The sequence below is a fragment of the Propithecus coquereli genome, unplaced genomic scaffold (genome assembly GCF_000956105.1).
Source record: "Propithecus coquereli isolate 6110/MARCELLA unplaced genomic scaffold, Pcoq_1.0 Scaffold27, whole genome shotgun sequence".
Taxonomy (NCBI): domain Eukaryota; kingdom Metazoa; phylum Chordata; class Mammalia; order Primates; family Indriidae; genus Propithecus; species Propithecus coquereli.
Window position 1 is genome coordinate 1,694,522 of NW_012148285.1, and position 22,574 is coordinate 1,717,095.

At 60.2% G+C, this 22,574-nt stretch overlaps 3 protein-coding genes across 6 annotated transcripts; 2 read left to right on the forward strand and 1 right to left on the reverse strand.

Moving 5' to 3' along the window:
* The first annotated feature begins 5,017 nt into the window (after positions 1-5,017).
* On the forward strand, positions 5,018-8,870 carry KREMEN2 (kringle containing transmembrane protein 2). 4 transcript variants are annotated; one of them, XM_012647765.1, is made up of 9 exons: positions 5,018-5,429; positions 5,676-5,850; positions 6,559-6,650; positions 6,746-6,870; positions 7,070-7,223; positions 7,365-7,697; positions 7,765-7,890; positions 7,971-8,049; positions 8,301-8,870. In XM_012647765.1, exons 1-9 carry the CDS (start codon positions 5,342-5,344, stop codon positions 8,509-8,511), a joined length of 1,383 nt encoding a protein of 460 aa, XP_012503219.1. In that variant the 5' UTR covers positions 5,018-5,341; the 3' UTR covers positions 8,512-8,870. The 4 variants fall into 4 exon arrangements, with proteins under 4 accessions (XP_012503219.1, XP_012503220.1, XP_012503221.1 ...); XM_012647767.1 differs by having other exon boundaries at positions 5,342-5,429; positions 7,187-7,223; positions 8,301-8,525; XM_012647766.1 differs by lacking the exon at positions 7,971-8,049.
* A 1,062-nt stretch (positions 8,871-9,932) lies between these two features.
* PAQR4 (progestin and adipoQ receptor family member IV) lies at positions 9,933-13,259 on the forward strand. The gene is made up of 3 exons (XM_012647769.1): positions 9,933-10,332; positions 11,608-11,829; positions 11,941-13,259. Exons 1-3 carry the CDS (start codon positions 10,167-10,169, stop codon positions 12,372-12,374), a joined length of 822 nt encoding a protein of 273 aa, XP_012503223.1. The 5' UTR covers positions 9,933-10,166; the 3' UTR covers positions 12,375-13,259.
* Positions 13,260-13,275: 16 nt separating this feature from the next.
* Positions 13,276-17,780, reverse strand: PKMYT1 (protein kinase, membrane associated tyrosine/threonine 1). Its single transcript, XM_012647763.1, has 7 exons — positions 17,297-17,780; positions 15,671-16,164; positions 14,987-15,093; positions 14,677-14,849; positions 14,430-14,599; positions 13,536-13,598; positions 13,276-13,445 (listed from the first exon to the last, which is right to left on the reverse strand). The coding sequence occupies exons 1-7, from the start codon at positions 17,645-17,647 to the stop codon at positions 13,334-13,336; spliced, it is 1,470 nt and encodes a 489-aa protein (XP_012503217.1). The 5' UTR covers positions 17,648-17,780; the 3' UTR covers positions 13,276-13,333.
* Positions 17,781-22,574: the final 4,794 nt, after the last annotated feature.

The window sequence follows — 22,574 nt, forward strand, 5'->3', positions numbered from 1 at the left end:
GCAGCCCCTCCCCAGGCAGGGTGCAGGAGGGGCCTCATCCTGAGAGACAGGGCTGGGGAAGAGACAGCCGGGCCCCGGCCCTCCCTGGCCCTGCACAGGAACGCCAGGGCTGGGTAGACAAACGACAGGCGGAGCCCCCCCGCCCAGCCACGGCACAGCCCTTCCAACAAGTCCCCTGCAGCCCCTGGAGGCAGAGTCCGCAGCGGCCCCAGGAGCCCTCACTGAGTCTGCCCAGCCCAGCGCCCAGACAGCGAGTGCCAGCGAGGCCTGGCACTCCGGGCCCTGCCAGCCACAGTGACCCCATCTAAGAAGGGCAGCAGGGGCCTGCAGACCAAGCTGCTGAGGTGATTGCCAGTCATCCAGTGTCCCTGGCTATAGGCACTTGGTGGCACCCCATGGGGAAACTGAGGCCTGGAGAGCTCAAGAAACTTGTCCAAATCCACCTAGTAAGTCAAGGACAGAGGCGAAGTGAGAGTTTCCAAATCTGGGCCCCTCCCTGGCTCTGCCTGGGCTGGAGACCGGAGCACCTAGGACAACAGGTCACCCCATCCCTCCAAAGTGAGCCTGGCCGGCTCACCCTTTCAGCACATATGTCACCTGCTGTGTCCCCTTCACCCAGTTCCCTAGGTGGCGAGGGAGGCACAGGGGAACCAGGCAGCTCCAGGAGGCAGGGGGCGCAGAGAGTAGGCTGGAGGGGTGGTAGTCAAGGAAGGCTTCTTGGAGGAGGCAGCTCTAAGGTCCATGGCAGAAATTGGCCTAGCGAGGAGGTAGGAGAGAAGCGTGTCAGTGCGGGGGGACTGCAGGGTCGGAGGCCCAGAAGGGAGAAGAGACACAGGCCTGGGGAACCGGGAACTCAGACACCAGGGTGGGATGGGGAGCTGAGGTCAGGGAGGGAGGCACACGCCAGTGCAGGCTACACCTTGCAGCTCTGAGAGCTTTCAGAGGGTTCCATCTGACCGGTGATCCAATCTGATTTAATGTTTAATGACTTTACTGGCCATGTATCTGATCATTTAATGTTTAATTACCAGATAAACGACTCTGGTTGCTGGAGCGGATCGTGGAGGGTGTGAACAGGAGTTGGATACCCGTCGGGACAGTTGTCCAGGCAAGAGATGGAGGTGGCAGCAAGGATGGAAAAGAGACAAGAGATGATTAAGATGTTACGCATTGTGTCCTCCGAAAATTCATGCACTGAGGCCCTGACCCCCAGGACCTTAGACTGTGACCTTATTTGGAAATAGGGTCATTGCAGATGTGATTCGCTAAGATGAGGTCACATAAAAAGGGGAATTTGGACACAGACCCACACACAGGGAGAGCATGTGTGGGGATGAAGGCAGGCTGGAGGAATGCTTCTACAGGCCGAGGGATGGCAAAGATTGCCAGCAAACTCCCAGAAACCGAGAGAGGCCTGGAACAGACTGTCCCTCAGAGTCTGCGGAGCGACCAACCCTGCCGGCACCTCGATCCCGGCCTCCAGCCTCCAGAACTGAGAGACGATGAATTCTGCTGTTCAAGCCCCGAGTAGGTGGCACTTTGTTCCAGCAGCCCCTGGAGCCACACAGAAGAAAAGAGCTGTGTGGACAAGGGGGGAGAATAGTTAAGGTAGCAGTGCCAGCTGCTGTCACCAGCAAGCCCCCGTCTCAGTGGCCCAACACATAGATGTATATTTCTCTTTCGGAGACACTTCCCGATAATTCCGGTCGCCGGGCACCCTCCCCAAGGTGGATGGCCCCGGGTCTAGCTCCTTCCACCGTCCTCCAGGCCCTGCCACCCCCAACATTCAGTGGTGAATGGAGAAGAGAGAAACTGAGGCAGTTGCCAGCCAGACTTGGCCGGGGCTTTGCACACTTAATGCCCAGGATCTTGTGAAATGCAGGAGCTGAAGGAGCCCTGGGTGGGGCCTGAGAATCTGTATTTCTAATAAGCCGCCTGGTGATGATGACGGTGCTAGGACCAGGGCCTGAACTTTGAGTACCGGGTGGTGGCACTGCTGCCATTGCCCTGCACTCACAGCTCATGTCAGGGGCGGGGAGTGGGGGCCAGTGGTCTGTGCAGGAGCTGGAGGAACCCGGAGTGGGGAACACAGCTTGGGGCAGGTGGGGGCAGGAGGGACACGGCTCTCCCGGAAGAGGGACAGGGCAGAGGGACTGGAGGAGGTCATGCCTAGGGCCCCTCAGCAGGGGGCCTCTTTCTGACTTCCCCTCCTCTAACCCCAGCGCTCCCAGGGCTGCCCTTGGGAGCTCAGAGGGGCTGAGAGGACGAGCTCAGAGGGAGGCCTGGCCTGGCTCACTCCCCCGGGGCCTGCCCAGAGACACCCGAGGGCTCGCTGCACACAGAACAGTTCCAGTGCCACTTTTGCCTTGGTGGCCCTGCCGTGCCCCTGTGGTGAGGGATGGGCCCCAAAGGGAACATATCTCCACCAGAGGGATGAGAAAACTAAAGGAAGAAGACCCCCGTCGGCTGAGCAGGTGGGGGGCTTAGGTGTCCTAACTCCACACCAGGTCCAGCCTCGCCTGGGCCCTGCCCCACTGGCCTGGGAGAAAAGGGCTGCGCCCAAATGCGCCCATCCCTCCCCTGCCTGAAGGGTTGCTGGGACAAAGTGGCCTGGCCCCTCCTCTCACCCGAGGTCCCCCACCTACTTTCCCTCTCCCCGAGGGGGACACGGCGATTCCCCCGTCCCATGCCCCAAAGGGGGCAAGGGCAAGGCCGACCCACGCCCAAGTCCTCGGCTCCTTTCTCTCTGCCGCCCCCACGCGGCCGGTCTGCCCCTGTGACTCCGCTGCCCTCCAAGGTGACGAGCCAAGCCCGCTCCTAAGGTCCACCACTGTCCCGGTATCAGACTCTGATGACTCTGGGCTACCCCCCACCCCGCCCCTCTCTGGCCTCAGCCTCTCGTCTGTGAAATGAGATGCTGACATCCCACTCTGGAGGTGCCAGCTCAGGGCGGGGACATGGGCGTCTCTCTGTACCCAGACGACCCCAAGCAGTGTGAGATGGGGGCGTGCCTCCGCGCCCAGCTCTTGGATCAGACTGAGTGGAGTTTGAATCCCAGCTCCGACACTTCAGAGCTGGTGACTGCCAGAGTCAGGTGCGACCTCAGATCCCCGGTGGGCCCATCTGCAGAATGGGGAGATGCGACCTCTCCTCCGCCCCGCCTTCCCGCAGGGCTGCGGGAGGGTAGACACGCTGCTGCTTGCTGAGTGCAGAGTGCCAAATGCTAGGAGAGTGGGGTGGGGGAGGGCGGAGGGCTGAGGCCTTTCTTAGTTCTCGAAGTTTCCATGAGCGACCTGAGAAGAGCTTGTGGCAGGGACACCCCCAACCCATATTGGTGCTCGGAGCTTGGAACTGAGCATCCCCTTCCTCTCATCCGCCGCCCCCTTTGTAGGAGACTGAGGCCTGGGCGGACTGGGCGAGTGTCATAGTGCCCTGGAACGAGGGACAGTGCTCTTGGGCCCTCGCTGCCCCCAGGGAGGACGGCAGCTCCTCCGCCGACTCCTCGTCCACCTGACCCTCATTCCGCACGTGGGATCCTGATTGTCCCTGGCCCTCACCTCGCTCCTTCCTCAGGTGGCTGTGCCCCGGGCGGTGAGGCACGGCCATCGCCCAGACCCACCCGCGGACATGCTCCGTGGGCCAGAGCCTGGGACGACGCCACCAAGACCCCCGCCGCGCCCGTGCTCGCGGGCCAGAGGGGGAAGAGAGACCCAGTGGACAGGGGGCCCCGGGCTGGTCTCTCGTTCGGGGGGCGTAGGCGGGTTCCAGCGCGGGGCCAGCGCCTGCAGGAGACTGAGAAGGGTCCCTGGGGACGGGACCCAGACGCTGGCCTAGCGTCTCCGCAGGCCCATCTCCTTCAAATGCCCCCGCCCCGCGACCCGCGGGAGGCGCTAACCGCAGGATCCCTGCCGGTCCGACCCCTGCCGTGGGCACCTGGCCTGTCAGAATCCTCCCCGCGCCCCCATCTTGCTTGTCCATCAGCCCCGGGATGGAGCCGGGTGTGGGGGCTGCAAGACGGGGACAGGTCCGCCTGGGCGCGACAGCCTGGCGGGGACCTGGTGAGGGGTGGGCAGGCGGGACCGAGGGGCAAGGGGGCCGGGTGGGGCGGCCCGCTCTGGGCCCCACCGGCTCCCGCCCGGGCCCCCGCCTCCACCCTCCCACGCACCTGCGCTGGCCTCCCCCCAAGCCCTGGGGGCAGCGGGCGGGTGGCGCTGGGAGATCAGAGGACTCGGAGGAGCCAGGCCCAGGGGGAGGGGGCGGGGAATTTCCCCCCACGCCTGCCTGGGCCTGCTCCCCTCCCCCTCCCCCGCCAGGTGGGGGGCACCGCTGGGGGAATTCCACCGCACGGCGAGGCTGGGAGAGTCGGGGCCGGGGGTCCTCGTGAGGGGAAGGGAGGGGAAGGGAGGAGGGCGGGCTGGGACCGGGGGCGCAGCTGCCTTCCTCCCCAGACACCAGCTGCCCCTGCCTGTCCCGAACTGAGCGTCCACGATTCCCGCCCGTCTCTCGGGTGCTGGGCCAGGGAGTGGCACTTCCTCCTTCAGGCCAGTGGCGTCTGGACCTGGGGCGGGAGGAGCGCGAGGATCCGGAAAAAGTGCGCGTGAGCGCTTGATAACGAGTGGAGACTGAGTGGAACCGCGCGCGTGCACTTGAATGAGCGTGCTTACGACCGGAGACTTCGGGGTGTCCTGGGCACGTGAGGCCGTGAGAGGGGGTCCTGTGTCACCCCTTTAAGGTTTTTCTCTCCGCTTGCCTGGCCTGTCCCCTCCACACCCTCTCACTTGAACCCGCACCGACCCTGAGGGGGAGGGGCGGGGCGGCGCGCGCTGGGATGCCGGGGGGTCTGGGGAGACGGGTGTGGGAGGCGTCTGGACCTGCTGCCTTCACTCCAGTCCGAGGCGGGGCTTCCCGGCCTCCCTCGTGGGGAGGGAGGGACCCAGGGGGGAGGGACCCGCGGAGGGACGCGAGGGGGCAGGAGCCAGCGCGTTAGAGACCTGGGCGAGGGAGACTCAGAGCAAGGCGCAGCGTGAAGGGGCGGTGTGGAGGCCGAGGCACCACCCTGAGCACCTAGAGGCAAAGACTGAGAACGCCCCCGGCCAGGTACCCCCCGGAGAGACCCCGGGTAAGACGGGGGCAGAGAGACGCCTCCAGGGGCAGAGCTCCTGGGAAGCAAAAACCCCCAGGAGATAGTGCCCGGTTCCAGACGGAGAGCGCCACCCAGAGTGGAACGAGGACAGACGGTCAGAGGACAACGCCCCCCACGTCGCCTGGGAGACCCCAGAGCGACCCCCGGGGCAGCCCGGGCCGTGTCTGGGCGAGGGCGACGTCTCCTTGGTTGGGGGCGATGGGGACACGGGTCCTACAGTGCTTCCTCCTTCTCTTCCTGCTGCTGCAGCTGCGCGGGGCCTCTGCGGGGAGCCTGCACAGTCCAGGTGAGTCGGGGCATCGCGGCCGGCGGTGGTCACCACCCCTTCCTTGGCCTTTACTCCCAGAGCCGAGCCCCCCGAGGCTGGGGAGGAGGCAGAGCAGGTGGCTGCAGCAGCTGAGCAGCCCGATGGCCCTCTCGCGGGGGCGGGTACCAGGGGCGCCGGCGGGGGACCCAGGCGCGAGTTGGCGTCGAGGGACGAGGATACCCAGCGTGGGTCCGGACCTCCCCAGACCCCGCCGTGGCCGTGCAGGCCTGTCCGAGTGTTTCCAGGTGAATGGCGCCGACTACCGCGGCCACCAGAACCACACCGGCCCGCGCGGGGCCGGCCGCCCGTGCCTTTTCTGGGACCAGACGCAGCAGCACAGCTACAGCAGCGCCAGCGACCCCCACGGCCGCTGGGGGCTGGGCGCGCACAACTTCTGCCGGTGAGGGGCGGGGCCTACGCTGCCCAGGACGGCCTGGGGCGGGGCCTCCGAGTGGGCGGGTACACAGTCCGCCTGGAGACTCTGGGGGCGGAGCCATAGCGGGGGCGTGGTCCATCTTGCGCTCGGGTCGGGGCGAGCCGCGCAGAAGTCTTGGCCAAAGGGGTTGGCCTTAGGTGCAGAACTTCTGCAGAGCCTGAGGTCAGGACCAGGAGACAAGGACCAGACCTGGACACTCAAGGGGCCCGTGCAAGCAAGGCCTGGTCAGAAGGGGGCCCTGAAGGGAGGGGATGGGCCCTCGTCATACAACTTCTTTGAGGGGTGATGAAGGATTAGGGTTCAGAGCTACAACTACTGTCTGGGGTGGCAGGAACCGAGGAGGTTCTTGCCAAACCTCAAAGCTTAGTGTTCACCACTTCTGCTTTTAAGCGGGGTCGTATGGCTGGGTGGGGGTGAAGACTACAGATGGCCTCAAACTCCCCATACACGAGGTCAAGCCTCCCAACAGCTGAAGACCTAAAAACAGCCCTCAAGGCCCCTTTAATGACTTCCCACCGTCCCCTCGGAAGCCGACGCCTAGAAGCACATGGAGAAACTAGAGTTTGTGGGAGGATGGAGAGAGCATACTCCCTGACACGCAAGAAGCCTTGGCGGCCTGGGTTTGCTGCTCCCGGGGCGGTGGGGTCTTGACCACATCCCTCCCACCCGCAGTAACCCAGACGGCGACGTGCAGCCGTGGTGCTACGTGGACGAAACGGAGGAGGGCATCTACTGGCGCTATTGCGACATTCCCACGTGTCACAGTGAGTGGTCCCGCTGGACAAACGGGGAATGCTGCGGTGCCTGGGTGGAGGGTCCCTTTCGGAGGTGTGGGACCCTGATTCTGCTGTCCCCTCAGTGCCAGGCTACCTGGGCTGCTTCGTGGACTCGGGGGCGCCCCCAGCCCTCAGCGGCCCCAGCGGCACTTCCACAAAGCTCACGGTCCAAGTGTGCCTTCGCTTCTGCCGCATGAAGGGCTACCAGGTACTGCTCACAGGCCCAGTCCAGTGACCCCTGACCTTGATCTCAGGACCCTACTCAACTCCCAACACTTGGATGCCAAACCTAGGCAGTAATTTCTGAACATCCAGCCGGATTCTCACTTCCGGCCCAACCCTAGGCCCCCACGACTTCGCCCCTACCCCAGTCCTTACCTCTGGGGTCACTCAGTCTGTGCTCCCAGCTGGCGGGCGTGGAGGCTGGTTATGCCTGCTTCTGTGGCTCTGAGAGCGACCTGGCCCGGGGACGCCTGGCCCCAGCCACCGACTGTGACCAGATCTGTTTCGGCCACCCGGGCCAGTTGTGCGGCGGCGACGGGAGGCTGGGCATCTATGAAGGTGAGGAGACGGCGAGGCTGAGGGCTGGGTTGGCCTGTGGGTGGGGCCCAGCAGGGCAGGGGGCCGCTTTGACCCGGAGCTCTGCGCGGCGAAGGAAGAGCCCGGCTGGCCCCCGGTCCTGACCGCCAGCACCGCCTGCAGTGTCCGTGGGCTCCTGCCAGGGGAACTGGACGGCGCCGCAGGGCGTCATCTACTCCCCGGACTTCCCCGACGAGTACGGGCCGGACAGGAACTGCAGCTGGGCGCTCGGCCCGCCGGGCGCAGCGCTGGAGCTCACCTTCCGCCTCTTCGAGCTGGCCGACCCGCGCGACCGACTGGAGCTGCGCGACGCGGTCTCGGGCAACCTGCTAGGCGCCTTCGACGGCGCCCGCCCGCCGCCGCCCGGGCCGCTGCGCCTGCGCGCCGCCGCGCTACTGCTCACCTTCCGCAGCGACGCCCGCGGGCACGCGCAGGGCTTCGCGCTCACTTACCGCGGTGAGCTCCGCCCCAACCCCATCCCCAGCCTGTTACCCCCTGCCCCGCCTCACACCCCTCTCCGCAGGGCTTCAGGACGCCGCGGAGGACCCGGCGCCCTCCAAGGGCTCGGCCCAGACCACCGCAGCTTCCCCGGATGGGGCCAACGTGAGCTGCAGCCCCAGGCCTGGGGCTCCGCAGGCTGCGATGGGGGGTGAGGCGGGCGTGCGACGCGGGAGGGAGTCTGGGAGTGGCCCCTCCCAGCCCTGTCCTCACTGTACCGTGTGCCCGCAGCCCGGGTCTTCTCCACGGTGACAGCTGTCTCCATGCTGCTGCTGCTGCTCCTGTCGCTGCTGCGTCTTCTGCGCCGACGGTGCGGGCGCTGGGGCAGGGCGTGAGGGCAGATCCTGCGCCGGGTACCTGACGCCTCGGTGCCCCGGGGCGCGCGGGACACCTGGTGGGCAGCTGGGGCCCAAGAGAGGAATAGGGCTAAGAAGGAATTCCCGGGTTCCTGAGGGGGTGAGGTCTTGGGTCCACACAGAGAATAGTACTGAGATTGCAGGCAGAGCAGGATGCTGGAGGTGGATTGTATTGGGGTCCAGCTGACATCTCCTCCCTCTCTAGGAGCTGTCTGCTGGCTCCGGGAAAAAGGCCCCTGGCGTTGGGTCCTTCCCGGGGATCGCGGAGAAGCTGGGCTGTGTGGTACCGTCAGTCCCGAGGGATGGCCCTGCCCTGCACCCCCGGGGACTCCCAAGCTGAGAGTACTGCCTCGAGCTACCGGACCCTGAGTGCCTCCAGCCAGAGCTCCTTGCGCTCGCTCATCTCTGCTCTCTGATCCGGACCCCAGGGTCCGCTGGACCCACCACCAGCAAGATGGACACCTAAGACACTATGCCACACCCTACCTTGGCCTTCTGCCTCTTTAAGGGCAGCTCGGCCTCTGGTCATCCGAAGTCGGACAGGGAGCATCTGGTGCTATTACCGGGGACTTGGTCTGACCCTCCCTGGGTGTTCAGGTGGTCGAGGCAAAGGGCAAGAGGAATCCAGGTCCCCCCTCCATGGACCTTGATGTGGTTTTAGGGGTCTTTGAGCCCATTTTGGGGTGCTCCTGGACTGCTGCCTCAGTGAGAGGTCTGAGATCAAAAAAATGGTCAAAAAGATCGGCCGAAGACTTTGAATAAAGGGTCCATTTTGCTGTGAGCCTCCGCAAGTTCTTACGCGGTGGGAGGAGCATATTAATGATGCAGGAGCTGCGCGTCGCCTGTGCCCATGCAAATGAAGGGCGTTCCGTGCAAGGAGTTTCGTGGGGCCGCCTGGAATGCAGAGGAGGAAGGACCGAGAACACGGAAAGATGGGTGGGCGGGTCCTGTAGAAGGGGGGCCGCAGGGGAGGGAGGAGAAGGAGGACTGTCGGCAGAGTTATGCCGAAGGGGACGAAGGGGAGCCTTCCTGCTCCCTTCTCAGCGTGGACTGGGTGGAGGCCAACGTTTCTCCCCTCGCTTCCTGCCTTGTGTCTTATCCTCTGTTTTCAGCTTGTCCCGGGCGGGGCCGAGGGTGCGCCCTGTGGGTGACAACAGGGAGCGAGTTGGTCTGATCCCAAGTTCCGGGGAGCCTGGCCCGAAGGTCAGGGCCTCACCCGAGGGCTCCGGGCGCGTCAGGTACACCCTCAGAGGCCTGGGAACCTTGGCGCAGCTTGCTGCGCTCCGGAGGAGTCCAGACAGCCGAGAGATCACCCCCGGAGTGGGGACACAGGGGCTCTAGACTCGACCCGTCCGGCAGCACCTTGGACAGAGCCCAGTCTGCAGGGTGGGGCCGGGTGGCGCGGTTGTATCCTCTAGGGTGGGTGCTCAAAGGTGCAGAAACCTGGGGGTCACGCGGAAAGCCGGGGCGCGCAATGCTGAGGGATCAGAGGCGCCAGAGTGACTCCAGCGGAGCCCGCAGGACCCAGAACGTCAAGCCCTAAGCCAGTAGCCTCCCCATGCAGATGAGGCTGGGACCCCGCACTTTATGCCAACGTGACGAGGGACTGGGCGGCCTCGGGGCGGAGCCTCCCGCTGGCCGCGCCCATTGGCCCTGCCGCGCCGACGCCAGGAACCCAGCGCGCGAAACGCGGGCAGGGCGGCGGAGGCCGGGAGCCGGGGCGGAGCCTGGCGTCCCCTCCTGTGTCCGGCCGCGCCCGACCTTCGGACTGCGGCGAGACTGCTGGCCGCTGCGGCCGCCGCCGCCGCCAGCTGTCCCTGCGGCGCTCCTGCCCAGGCGCTCGGGAGCCCGGCGAGGCCCAGCCACCGCCTCGGCGCGGGTCCGTCAGACTCGCGCGTGCGCAGCGCGGAGGGGCGCGGGTCGGGACCCCCCTCCCCCGGCTGGCGCGTGCGCCGATCGAGCGCGGGGCGGCAGGGGGCGCGGGCCGGGATGAGCCTCCGGGCGCGGCAGCCCCACTGAGGCGGCGGCCCGGAGGCAGGAGGAGCGGGGGCCGCCCGCGCCGTGCCGGGCCATGGCGTTCCTGGCCGGGCCGCGGCTGTTGGACTGGGCCAGCTCGCCACCGCACCTGCAGTTCAATAAGTTCGTGCTGACCGGCTACCGGCCGGCCAGCAGCGGCTCTGGCTGCCTGCGCAGCCTCTTCTACCTGCACAACGAACTGGGCAACATCTACACGCACGGTGAGCCGCGTCCCGCAACGCGCATCCCACACCCACTGCCGCCCTGTCCGTGTCGGGCCGGGGGCTCTAAGGCCGAGGAAAACCCAAGTCCTGGGCTGCCCTAGCCCTGGCACAACCAGTAGCCACGGTGACAAAGCTGCCATTGTCCGGGCCGCGGTGCCAGCTTCCGCCTTCCCGGCTGGGCCCCGGGTCAGGAGAGGGGAGCAGCGTGGGGGGCTGAACCTGCTTAACTCCTCTGAGCCCCAGTGGCAGGGAGATTGACGTCCGGCCCTTTGTAATCCCAACGCCCTGGGCATCCTCCCCCGCCAGCACCTATCCGGGAGAGGGGTGTTGACTGCCCGGGAGGAGAAGCCGGCCCTAGCCACTCCCCGCGCAGCCACCCTGACGCCCCCACCCCAGCAGCTGTCTTGGGGCTCCGCCTGGTGGCTGCTCTCCCCGCTCCCCGCCCCCCGCAGGAGGCTGGCCCCTCCTCCGCGGCCCGCCAAGCTCTGCTGACATAGCCCTGCCCGTCCTTGAGCTGCCCCAGCAGGGAGAGGGGCCCTGGGCTGGCTGGACCCAACCTCAGCACATTTCCCAAGCTATTGCCTGGCCAGATCCCACCGAGAGTGGGCAGCCCGGGGGCCGGTGTGAAGGCAAGGCCAGAGCGCCTGCTGGGAGGGCTGGACTGGGACTAATGGAGCTGGAAGGGTGGGTGCCTGGCGAGGAAACGGGACAAGCTCCTTTTGGGCCGCTTCCCCGCCTGTGGACTTGCCTTCTCCTGCCTGGTCTGGCCTTTTCTGGAAGACAAAAAGGGCCATGGCCTGTTTGCCTGGACACTTATGGAGAGGGGAGGGCTCAGGTTGAGAAGGGCAAGCTAGGTAGTGGTTTCACTGCCCTGGGACCTCTTCAGCACTCAGCGTGAGGTTACGCCTCCTTAGGCTTCTACTGACACAGCAGGCCGGGTTGGGGCCTCTTGCTTGGGTGAGAGAAGTGTGGGAGTTGGCCTGTCCAGGCTCCGTCCTCTGTCCGTTGCTTACTTGCTGGGCTCACCTGGGGCAGGTCACTCAGCCTGTCTGAGCCTCAGTTTCCTCACCTGCAAAGTGGGGATGATGCTCTCTACCTCCCAGCACTGTCGTGAGCCCTAAGCAACTAACGTTTCAAAAAGCCTTTACTCCAGGGCCTGCCTCGGTCCAAGGCCTGCTGGCTGCTGGCTGGACAGCAACATTCTCATGACCTGTCTTGCTCCTGTCCCTCCATGCTGGGACTGTCTGATGAATAACTATCTCCCTCCCCTAGGGCTGGCCCTGTTGGGTTTCCTGGTGCTGGTACCGATGACCATGCCTTGGGGTCAACTGGGCAAGGATGGCTGGCTGGGGGGCACGCACTGTGTGGCCTGCCTGGCACCACCTGCAGGCTCTGTGCTGTATCACCTTTTCATGTGCCACCAAGGGGGCAGCCCTGTGTATGCCCGGCTCCTCGCGCTGGATATGTGTGGGGTCTGCCTTGTCAATACCCTCGGTGAGTCAGGGCCCTGAGGGACGGGGTCGGGGGCACTCATATGAGCCCTGGGTAGGCAAGGGCAGGTGGACCCTCAGACTGACGTGCCCTCTCCTGCTTTCTCCCGTGCAGGGGCCCTGCCCATCATCCACTGCACCCTGGCCTGCAGGCCCTGGCTGCGCCCAGCTGCCCTGGTGGGCTACACCGTGCTATCAGGCGTGGCCGGCTGGCGGGCCCTCACTGCCCCCTCCACCAGTGCCCGGCTCCGGGCCTTTGGCTGGCAGGCTGGTGCCCGTCTGCTGGTGTTTGGGGCCCGGGGAATGGGGCTGGGCTCAGGGGCTCCGGGCTCCCTGCCCTGCTACCTGCGCATGGATGCGCTGGCGCTGCTTGGGGGCCTCGTGAACGTGGCCCGCCTGCCAGAGCGCTGGGGACCTGGCCGCTTCGACTACTGGGGCAACTCCCACCAGATCATGCACCTGCTCAGCGTGGGCTCCATCCTCCAGCTGCACGCCGGCGTCGTGCCTGACCTACTCTGGGCGGCCCACCATGCCTGTCCCCTGGACTGACTGGAGGCTGTCCCCATGCCGGCTTGCCCATGGCCTCCTACTTCCTCCTGCTGGTCTGCAAGGGGCTGGCTCCCCAGATGCTTCCAGTGGACGGGACATCTCAGCTGGGAGCCCTCATCTGCTCATCCATTCTTCCCTACGGATTAACCTCTTCTTCCACCCATGCCTCGGAGCTCCAGCTTCCTCTCCCTGCCTTCTCCCTCCGGGCTACTGTTCTACCATGTCAGCTGGAAGGAAGCCTTTCCCTCTGGGCCTGTGTGTCCCCTGTGACCTGTGAGAGACTGTGGGGTCACATCTTGCTCTGACAGTTGGAGTGCTGCCAACTTAGCAGGTCTGTACCAGCCCAGAACTGTCACCCCCTCCTTCCCCTCTGGTCCTTCTACTGGGCCCCTCCTGGGTCCCTGGCCAGCCCATACTTCTGGCCTCCCAGCAACCAGATGCTTACCTGCCCCTTCTCCCTCTGTCCAGAGACTGTGGAGTAAGGCATTCGGGGCAGCAGGACCAAGTGGGCATTGACACTTCTTGTACCAGCTGGCCAAGGGGCATGAGGACTTCTGCCACTGCTTTTTCTAGGCAACTGGTGCTGGGCTTTGGGCCTGCCCTCCACCTTGAGTGCCAATGGCTCAACCTGCCCACGGGGGACGTGCTCACTCAGGAAGCCTCTGCTCCACACAGTGTGTGGCTCTGTCTGATGGCCTGAGGCCTGAGGCCCTGGGTTCTCAGCAGGGTTCGGCCTCGGCCCATCCCAGGGGCCTGAGATCCTGGGGTGACACCAATAAAGGGACAGCAAGGGCTGTGTTGCCACACGAGCAAGTGTGGGTGTTCCCAAAATTCAAATACCTTTTATTAGACACAGCCAGGCAAAAGGGGCCATGGGAGCTTCCAGAGGGATCCATCTTTCAGGGGGATGGGAGGGAAACAGGATAAAAGGCTAAAAGTGCAGAGGCCAAGCCTGGGGCTCAGGTTGGGTCTAGGGAGTCCTCAAAGAGGCTGAGGAGGTTCCGAGGCTCAAAGGAGGGGAAGGAGCCCCGGGGAGGCTCTGAGTCGATGTCACTGAGGTCCAGGGCATCCCTGGGAGGAGGAGGAAAGGAACGACACTCAGGATCCGAAAGCCAACCCTGCCTGCCCCTGGCCCCTGGGCCTGCTCACCTGGCTGTGTACCTGCTCCGTGGAGTGGAGGTGCTCCCTGCCCGCGCCAGGATGGCCTCAGGGGAGAGTGAGGGCCTGCAGGGGGGTGGGTGAGACAGGCAGGGTGTCGGGTAGGGAGGGCACGATGAGACCAGCTCTGCTCCTAGACAGGTCCCAGACCCCCTCCTAACAAGGACAGGGAGCCACAGCTGGGGACAATAAAAACTTGGTGCACTTTGAAAGGAGCACTGACAGCTTTCAAAGTCCTTCCACCGGACCACACTCAAAGGCTCCCGCTCTGTCCCTTTTCGGAACCCATGGGCTTCAACTGAAGCGGGTTTGAAGTGAACTTTTAGTAAATGAAGTTATTCTGGCAGTACAAGCTTTACAGTGCCCCCTGAGCGACAGGGTGACATTTTTGTGAGGGCGAGGCTGACGGCCGTGTTCCTCCTGAGAGCTGTGGCCCTGAGCATGTGGTTTTCCTTCGCTGCAGTTTCTTAATTACAGCCTCTCACCGTCCGCCAGGCACCTGGGACTAAGGAATCCTCCCCAGGCAGGGGCTCGCCAGGCTCCAAGAGGGTTTCTCCTCCCAGTGAAGGGACAGTGCCTTGTCCCTGGGAACTGGCAGCCTCCACTGGGATAGAGGCTGAAGCGCCTGCCACCCCTGGCGAGATGGCGCTCTGTGTGCGAAGCTGTGCTGTGTGCAGCGGTCAGTCCGCCCCGAGCTGCATCGACGCCGGGCCAAGCCGCGCCCTCGCTGCCTGGTTCCTCTCCTGGGGTTGTGATGGGGGCCAGGTTTGTGGGAGGGGTCCCCATTCACCACTAATCTCCATGGGGCTGGGGCCTGGGCCTCCTCTGACATGGAGTTTGGCCACCGTGATGTCCATCCCCACCCCCCCCCGCCGCATGTCCTGTGTTGTTACCCACCCTGTGCTGTCGTCGTCCCAGTTGCTGGAAAGGCTGCTGTCCAGGAGGAGGCTGCAGGGCGGGGAGCCAGGCGGGGAGCCAGGCGGCGTGGCCGGCGGGCCTGGTGGCTGCAGCCAGCTGGCAGGGTGAGCCAGTCCATGCCAGAGCCAGCACAGCAGGGTGAGCAGGGCCTGTGGGGAGAGGGGCCTCAGGAGGCTGGGTGGAGCCAGGGGCTGGGAAGCAGCTGGGGAGCCTGTCGGGCACTTACCTGCCACAGGGCCCAGCATCGACTCAAGGCTTCGGCAGCCACGCACCACAGGACGCTCCAGGGCCGTGGCTGCCTAAGCACGGGCAGGGCCAGCAGGGCCTCGGCTGTGGCCCGCAGCTTGGGGTCTGGCTCCAACATCATGACGAGGACGGAGCGCAGCTCAGCAGACAGACCTGCCCTCAAAGCAGGGCTACGTCAGGGGTCCCAGGACACTGACTGGGCCCTGAGCCCAGGAGTGCCCCCACCACCAGCCACTCCCTCCCTGGGAGCCCAGGGCCACATGCCCCTCCCACCCTTGCCCCCCACTCACCGGCAGTGAACTCGGGGGGCAGGTAGCCCTGGCGCAGCTGCTGCCAGCCCTCCCCACCGTGGGGCAGCTCCATATTGCACGCCACTTCCAGGATGGTGAGACCCAGACTGGGAGGGACGGGAAGAGGGCAGAAGGTCCCAAGGTTGGCCTAGGGACACAGACCCAGGCCTGGGCTGCCCCTTGGAGGAGGGTGGGAAAGGGCCGGTTTCTTTTGCCATAAGGCAGGGAGGTGAGGAAGCAGGGGGAGGAGCTCTGAGGCACCCCGTGCCCCGCGCCCCGCTGGGTAGGCACCGCAGCTGCTACGGTGACTAGTGTTACTCTCATCCTGATGATCAGGGCCTGGGTGGGGTCCCAGCGGTATCACCTGTTAACTGTGGGCCTCGGGCAAGTCCCTTAACCCCCCTGTGCCATGTCCTCCCTGTGAATGGAGCAATAACAGCTCCTCCCACAGAGATATGAGGAGGAGGTAGGTCAGTGTCTATTAAAGCAGCTCTGAGGACTGGCTGTTTACAGACAGCCTGACTCCGGAGAGCCCCTGATTGAAGGGCAGGGGCAGTGTCCCCTGCACCTGAGTCTGCATGTCCAAGGCTAGGGAAGGAGTCCCTCTGAGGAGTCCCTTGCTCTGCCAACTGCCCCTAGGAAGGCCTTCCGCAGCCTGGGACCCTTGTGCATGCCAGTACTCACCTGAACACATCCGACGCTGTCCCATAGGAGCCCTGCAGCAGCTCGGGGGCCATGTAGCGGGGGTCTCCCTCCTGGGCGTCACTGGCCCCAGTTGTACCCAGCTCCACCAGCAACCCGAAGTCACCCAGCTTGCAGCGGCCCCGGGGCCCCAGGAAGATGTTGGCGGGCTTGACATCAAGGTGGACCAGGCCTTGGCCATGCAGGTGGGCCAGGGCGAGCAGAGTGTCCCGCAGGTAGCCCCAGACCTGAGCTTCCGGCAGGCTGGCGCCCCAGGCCTCACAGTGCTGCTGCAGGCTGGGCCCGCACAGCTCCGTTTGCAGGTACAGGATGCCGCTCTCCTCCCAGGCCCGCTCCAGCTGGACGCATCGAGGGTGCGGCCCCACCTTCTCATGGCCACCTACCTCAGCCAACTTTCGGGCCCGGTCCTTGGGGCCCCGGAAAGGTGACATGGAGCGCTTTACAGCATAGAGCCGGCCGTCTTCCTTGGAGCGCACCTGGAAGGGAGGCGGCAGGTGCAGGCGGGGTGGAAGGTGGGCTACCAGTGGTACACCAGTTGGGGAGATAACCCAGTAGATTCCATTAAGGTTTCACACGTGTAGGGAGACAGAACAGCTGGCATGCGTCTCAGAGACCCATGCCCCCTGCAATGGCAGAACTGGACACCCCTCCATCCACAGGGGCTGGTGTGCTGAAGACCCAGCAATGGAAGAGATGGGGTAGACCTGCACGCGCCGACCCAGAAGGATCTCTAGGACATGCTGGGAAGTGAAAGAGCTGGCTACGGAACACCACATGCAGGCTGCCCTGCTGTGGGAAAGCAGTTTCCTCTGGGAAGAAGAGCTGATCCAGAGGCCTATGTTGTTTGTACTTTTTATTTACTTATTTATATTTTGAGACAGGGTCTTGTTCTTTTGCCAGGCTAGAGTGAAGTGGCCTCATAGCTCACAGCAACCTCAAACTCCTGGGCTCCAGCGATCCTGCTGCCTCAGCGTCCCAAGTAGCTGGGACTACTGGCACGTGCCATCACGCCCAGCTAATTTTTCTTTCTTTCTTTCTTTCTTTTTTTTTATAGAGACAGTGTCTCACTCTTGCTCAGGCTAGTCTTGAACTCCTGGCCTCAAGCGATCCTTCTGCCTTGGCCTCCCAGAGTGCCAGGATTACAGGCATGAGCCACCGCACTAGGCCTGTTTGTACTTTTTAACAAATTATCTTCATACGGTACTTATGCAAGGGAAAACTACCATTTTAAAAAAAATGTAAATGATTGGAAACTATATTTTAAGAAAATATAAAGTGGCAGGCAGGGGATACCCTTAGAGCCTGCCAGCCCCAGGCAGGCAGAACTTGCCAAGGACCCCAGCACAGCTGGCTCCAGGGCAGGAGGAGATGGCAGCCGGAGCTGCTGCGGTGTGCCAGGCTGTGGACAAGGGCCCAGTGTGCGCTGACCCTCAGAGGGCCCGCATGGGGGATGTGAGGGCAGCCAAAGCAAAGCCTGGTGGCGGGTGCGGGCCGTCAGGGAGACAAGGGGCACAGGCTACCAAGGGCACCCTCCTGCCCAGGGAGGGACAGGGAGGCAAAGGAGCCCCCAATGGGCCTGGGAAGCTGCCCCCAAACCCCCACACTCACCTTGAAGACCTCTCCATAGGAGCCATGGCCCAGGCGGCTGAGCCTCTGGAAATTTTGCTGGAAGAAGGACTCTGGCCTCCTCGGGTCATACCCGGGGCTCTGCAGGGTCTCTGAGGCCTGACCCCGGAACGACACCCTCCGGGGCTGGGACTGGTGCCAGCCTGGGGTCCGAGGAGGGAAGAGGCGGCTGATGGGGATGCTGCCCTTGGCAGGCGGCCGGGGTGGGAGGCTCCGGCTGAGCCCTCCGGGCCTCTTGAGAGAGAAGCCAGGTTCTGCATGGCGGAAGTAGGCTGGGACTGGGACAGGGGTGCCACTCAGGGGTGGCGGGGTACCCTCCGTGGGCACGGGCATGGCTAGCGCAGGAGGCTTGGGGGCAGAGACAGAGACTGAGTCCACTCAAACAGCGCCTGGTCCTGTGACCCCAAAGATGCTGTGGAAGAGAGTCGCGTCTACACCACACACGAGTTCTGCTTTAAACATGAAGGCCGTGGGGGTGACAAGCACCTACCAGGAAAAGACAGAGGACAGACATATACATACCTGTATACTGGGCTGTCTGTATTTTGGAGATTCTAGAAATATAAAATGAAACCCACGGGGCTGGGTCCTTGAGGGTCTCCCGATAGTCCAGTAGAGAGGTTAAAACTGAGGTGGGTTCTGGAGTCAGACCGCCTGCATGTCTGTCCCCACCTCATCTCAACTGTTTGTCCCTAAGCTATGCAGCCTCTTCCAAGACTGTAAGATGGAAATATTTACACAGGCCAATCATCCCTTAACTCCAATTCCAAAGTAAAAAACCTCTGAATTCCAAGTTTCTTTCTTTCTTTTCCATAGTTGTGGTACCAAAACTCATTTGGTGGATTCCACATCCAGATGGCAGCATGAGGAGCCCTGTGGACCTTCTCCCCAGTGAAACAGGCATAATGTGAAAATTATTCAAAATCCAGCATTTAAAGTCTCTGGGTGTGGTACTAAGAATATACAGAAAACGAAGAAACGTGTATACAAGAAAATCTGCCAAATCTTGATAAGAACATGGAGCATGTTGGCACCTGAGCCGTGACACCCCATCCCTGCCCTCCAGGCACCGCCAGCCTAGCACTGCGGGCAGGTGTGGCCAAGAAGATGGGCCCCCTCTCCCCCAGCTCCCAGTCTAGGGTTAGGGTATCTGCCCAGAAGGCCTGGGCTCTCAGCACTTCTATCCCCTCCTGGTTCCACATGGCAGAGACTACACTCTAGCTGCATGTGGCGTATAGGTTAGGGGCTCCCTTCTTCCACCTGCCCCCACTCACAGAGGGGAGGCTCTACCTCGGGGCCCAGCAGGCTGGGAACACGGACCCCAATCACCCAAGCCCCAGCTCATTTGTAGGCAGGAGGTTCCACACTGGGAGAGGCAGACGAAGAAGGCCAGAAGTTATTGCCCCCGCCCCACCCACCACGACCTGCTTCTAAGGCAGCAGTTCACTCAGAGAAGTGCACCAATGTCCTGCTCCCAGCTCCATAGCATGGGCTCAGAGATTTTGCTCAGGGATAGAAGCAGGCTGTAAAACAGAGAGTTCTGAAGCTCTCCTCTTGAATAATTGACTTTATCTGAATCAGAATGTGGGGAAGTTCAAGCCTACGGGTGCTGTCAAAATCAATGGAGGTGGGAGGCTGAGGCAGGAGGATCACTTGAGCCCAGGTTGCAGTGAGCTATGATGACACTACAGCACTTTATCCTGGGCAACAGAGCAGGATCCTGTCTCAAAAAAAAAAAAAAAGAGAAAGAAAGAAAGGAAGGAAGGAAGGAAGGAAGAAAATTGATGGTGGTCCTGGTGATGAACAATGAAGAGGAGGCTGGTACCTACATCAGAGCAACAAGCTAAGCCATAGGCCAGCTAGTTTAACAAAGAGAAGTGAGGAAAGAGACAGCTAAGAAGAGTCTTCCTATAGCTAGAACAAATCTTAAACACTGACCCCAAAAGCTACCCTGTGTTAAAGGAGCCCAAATTTAATCGGATCAGCCTGTGGAGCAATTATGTCCTGTGGTATTGTCAAAAACAATACAGCACCTAACCAGCTATTGGTGGAGCCTAACAGCTGGGGATGATCAGGGAAAAGCCAGTCAAAGGGAACCTCCTAAACCACCAGGGTGGCTGTGCACATGCCCAAGGCTGCACCCTCAGGGTAGTGACACCAAGAATTCACAGCGCAGGGGAATTGACTTCACCACGACATCTAGCCATGCGCCAAACAAATAAATAGGCAAACTACAATCACATGCCCCTGCAAAGGGTGGGGAACCAGTATGCACAGTTGCTACAACACATTACCTAAAATGCCCAGTTTTCACCAAAAAACTACAAGATATGCAAAGACACAGGAAAGTGTGGCCCATACACAGGAAAAAACAAAACAGGCAGCAGAAACTGAGAGGGCCTAGTCTTAACAAAAGCTTCAAAGCAGTCCTTATAGCTATGTTCAAAGAACTAAAGGAAACCATGTTCAAACAAGGAAAGGAAGGTATACTGATAACATTGTAGAGCATACCAATAGAGATAGAAATTATAAAAAGGGCCAAATGGAAAATGTGGAGTTGAAAAGAATAATAACTAAAATGAAAAACTCACTAAATGGGTTCAACAGTAGATTTGAGCTGAAGAAATAATTTAAGCAACTTGAGGACACATCAGTGGAGATGACACAATCTGAAGAAAAGAGAGAAAAGCATGAAGAAAAGGAAACAGAGCATCAGGGAAATCTAGAGACACATCACCGAGCGCAGTGACATATACATGATGGGTACCTGAAGGAGAGAAGGAGCAGGAAAAAAATAGTTTTTCCTCTGTCCCTTTGAATTGGAAAGGAAAAATATTTGAAGAAATAATGGCTGAAAACTTCCCAAATTTGATTTTAAAAAATTAATCAACACATCCAAAAAGCTCAACAAACTCCAAGCAGGATAAATGCAGAGATCCATACATAGACATCATATTAAAAGTGCTGAAAACCAAAACTATGGAGAAAATCTCGAAAGCAGCAAGAGCAAAATGACTCATCACTTACAGCACCCCCCATAAGATTAACTGCTGACTTCTCATCAGAAACACTGGAGGCCAGAAGGCAGCAGGGTGACAATTCAAAGTACTGGAGGAAAAATTTGTCTACAAGGATCTTTTATCCAGCAAAACATCTTTCAAATATAAAGGCAAAGTAAAGACATTCCCACATATACAAAGACAGAAAGAATTCACTGCTAGCAAGCATGCCTTACAAGAAATACTAAGGGAAGTTCTTCAGGCTGAAAACATATGAAACCAAATATTAATTCAAATCCACATGGAGGGCCGGGCGCGGTGGCTCACGCCTGTAATCCTAGCTCTCTGGAAGGCCGAGGCGGGCGGATTGTTTGAGCTCAGGAGTTCGAGACCAGCCTGAGCAAGAGCGAGACCCCGTCTCTACTAAAATTAGAAAGAGATTAACTGGAAAACTAAAAATATATAGAAAAAATTAGCCGGGCATGGTGGCGCATGCCTGTAGTCCCAGCTACTCGGGAGGCTGAGGCAGGAGGATCTCTTGAGCCCAGGAGTTTGAGGTTGCTGTGAGCTACGATGATGCCACGGCACTCTAGCCCAGGCAACAGAGTGAGACTCTGTCTCAAAAAAAAAAAGAAAAAATCCACATGGAAAGACTAAGACCACCATTAGTAAAGGTGATTACACAATGAAAAAAATATAAGTGTAGATTTCTTCTTTCTTCTCTTAAATCATTTAAAAAATCATTATGTATAATATGTACAAAACAGTATGTACATAACTGCATTGCTGGGAATATAACAGAGTAATGCAATTATTTGCAAATAATAGCACTAAGGAAGTGGGTGCATAACTGCTTTGAACTAGAAAATGACGCCAGATGGCAATTCAAACCCACAGGAACAAAGAACCAGAAATGGCAAATGAGGTCAGTATAACAAACATTACACATACATACTTGCTTTCCTTTCTTCTGTCAGCTTCTTTAAGAAATTGAAATCCTAAATAAACGAAAAGACATTACATGTTTACCCTCCAAACCGACCCACAGATTCGGTGCCATCCCTATCAGAATTCCAGCTGGCTTCAATACAGAGATTGACAAGCTGATCCTAAAATGTATATGGAAATTCAAGAGACCCAGAAGAGTCAAAACAATCTCAGAAAAGAATAAAGTTGGAGAATTCACCCCTCCTGATTTCAAAACTTACTACAAAGCTACAGTAATCAAAACAGTGTGGTACTAACACTAGGATAGATATATAGATCAAGGGAATAAAATTCAGAGTTCAGATAAAAACTCTCATATTTATGGTCAGTTGATTTTCAACAAGGGTGCCAAGATAATCAATGGGAAAGAATAGTCTTGCAAAAAATGGTCTAGGGACAATTGGATATCTACATACAAAACTAATTTAGCAGAAAAATATGACCTGAACTACTTTTCCCTCTTGATGTAAATAGTCATATATTTCTTGACAGAAATATTAATGTTTGATTATGGGATGATGTCCCAGACCTGCAAGTGGTGTTACATATATGTTATATGCACCCTATTAGCTTTGTAAAATCTGGGACGTTTTGAATTCCGAACACATCTGGTGCCAGGGCTTTATGGACCTGGAATCCTGACCTTACAGAGGGTTCAGTGCAGTGTCTGGCATAAATGCAAACCGCAATGATCATGGACAATGCTCTGGGCAGTTTCCGCTGTAAGTGACTTTGTGTGGGGGGGCAGAGAGGGCTGTTGTGTTGCTATAATGTAATTGAAACAAAAACAAAGAAGCAAGAGAAGGGGAGTGGATTTGAGAGGAAGTCACAATGTATCAAGAGATGCCATAGCTGGTAGGGATGAGTCAGAAACAGGAGAGAGCAGTCATCTGAGCCTCCGGTCCCTGAGGGAGTGAGGGGGTGAGGGGAAGGGCCCTGCCTGGGCCTGGCTGGAAGACGCCCTACATCCTGTGGGGACCCTTCCTCTGCCTCTGTTTACCTCAAGAATTCCATCCCAGGGTTTCTCAAAGTGAGGAGCCAGGTGTCAGGATCCTCAGGGAGCTGGTTAGAAGTACAGCCTCCTGGCCCAGCCCTGCGCACTCCAGGACCCTGGGCCCCTGAATCATTTTTTTTTTTTGAGACGTGGTCCGGTCATGTTGCCCAGGCTCGTCTTGACCTCCTGGGCTCAAGCGATCCTCCTGCCTCAGCCTCCCCAGTAGCTGGGACAACAGGTGCCCCTGCATCTTAAGCCAGTTTCCAAGCTGTCCCAATGT

Bases quoted from the DNA above. Each gene is read 5' to 3' on its own strand.
- KREMEN2 (XM_012647765.1), top strand. From the start codon at position 5,342: ATGGGGACACGGGTCCTACAGTGCTTCCTCCTTCTCTTCCTGCTGCTG. The intron at 6,871-7,069 runs GTACTGCTCACA...CTGTGCTCCCAG, and splicing joins GCCGCATGAAGGGCTACCAG to CTGGCGGGCGTGGAGGCTGG. The intron at 7,224-7,364 runs GTGAGGAGACGG...CACCGCCTGCAG, and splicing joins GAGGCTGGGCATCTATGAAG to TGTCCGTGGGCTCCTGCCAG.
- PAQR4 (XM_012647769.1), top strand. From the start codon at position 10,167: ATGGCGTTCCTGGCCGGGCCGCGGCTGTTGGACTGGGCCAGCTCGCCA. The intron at 10,333-11,607 runs GTGAGCCGCGTC...TCCCTCCCCTAG, and splicing joins GGGCAACATCTACACGCACG to GGCTGGCCCTGTTGGGTTTC. The intron at 11,830-11,940 runs GTGAGTCAGGGC...TCTCCCGTGCAG, and splicing joins CTGCCTTGTCAATACCCTCG to GGGCCCTGCCCATCATCCAC.
- PKMYT1 (XM_012647763.1), bottom strand. From the start codon at position 17,647: ATGCCCGTGCCCACGGAGGGTACCCCGCCACCCCTGAGTGGCACCCCT. The intron at 16,165-17,296 runs GTGAGTGTGGGG...CCTCCCTTCCAG, and splicing joins CCTATGGAGAGGTCTTCAAG to GTGCGCTCCAAGGAAGACGG. The intron at 14,850-14,986 runs GTGAGTGGGGGG...CTTTGAGGGCAG, and splicing joins GCCCCCCGAGTTCACTGCCG to GTCTGTCTGCTGAGCTGCGC.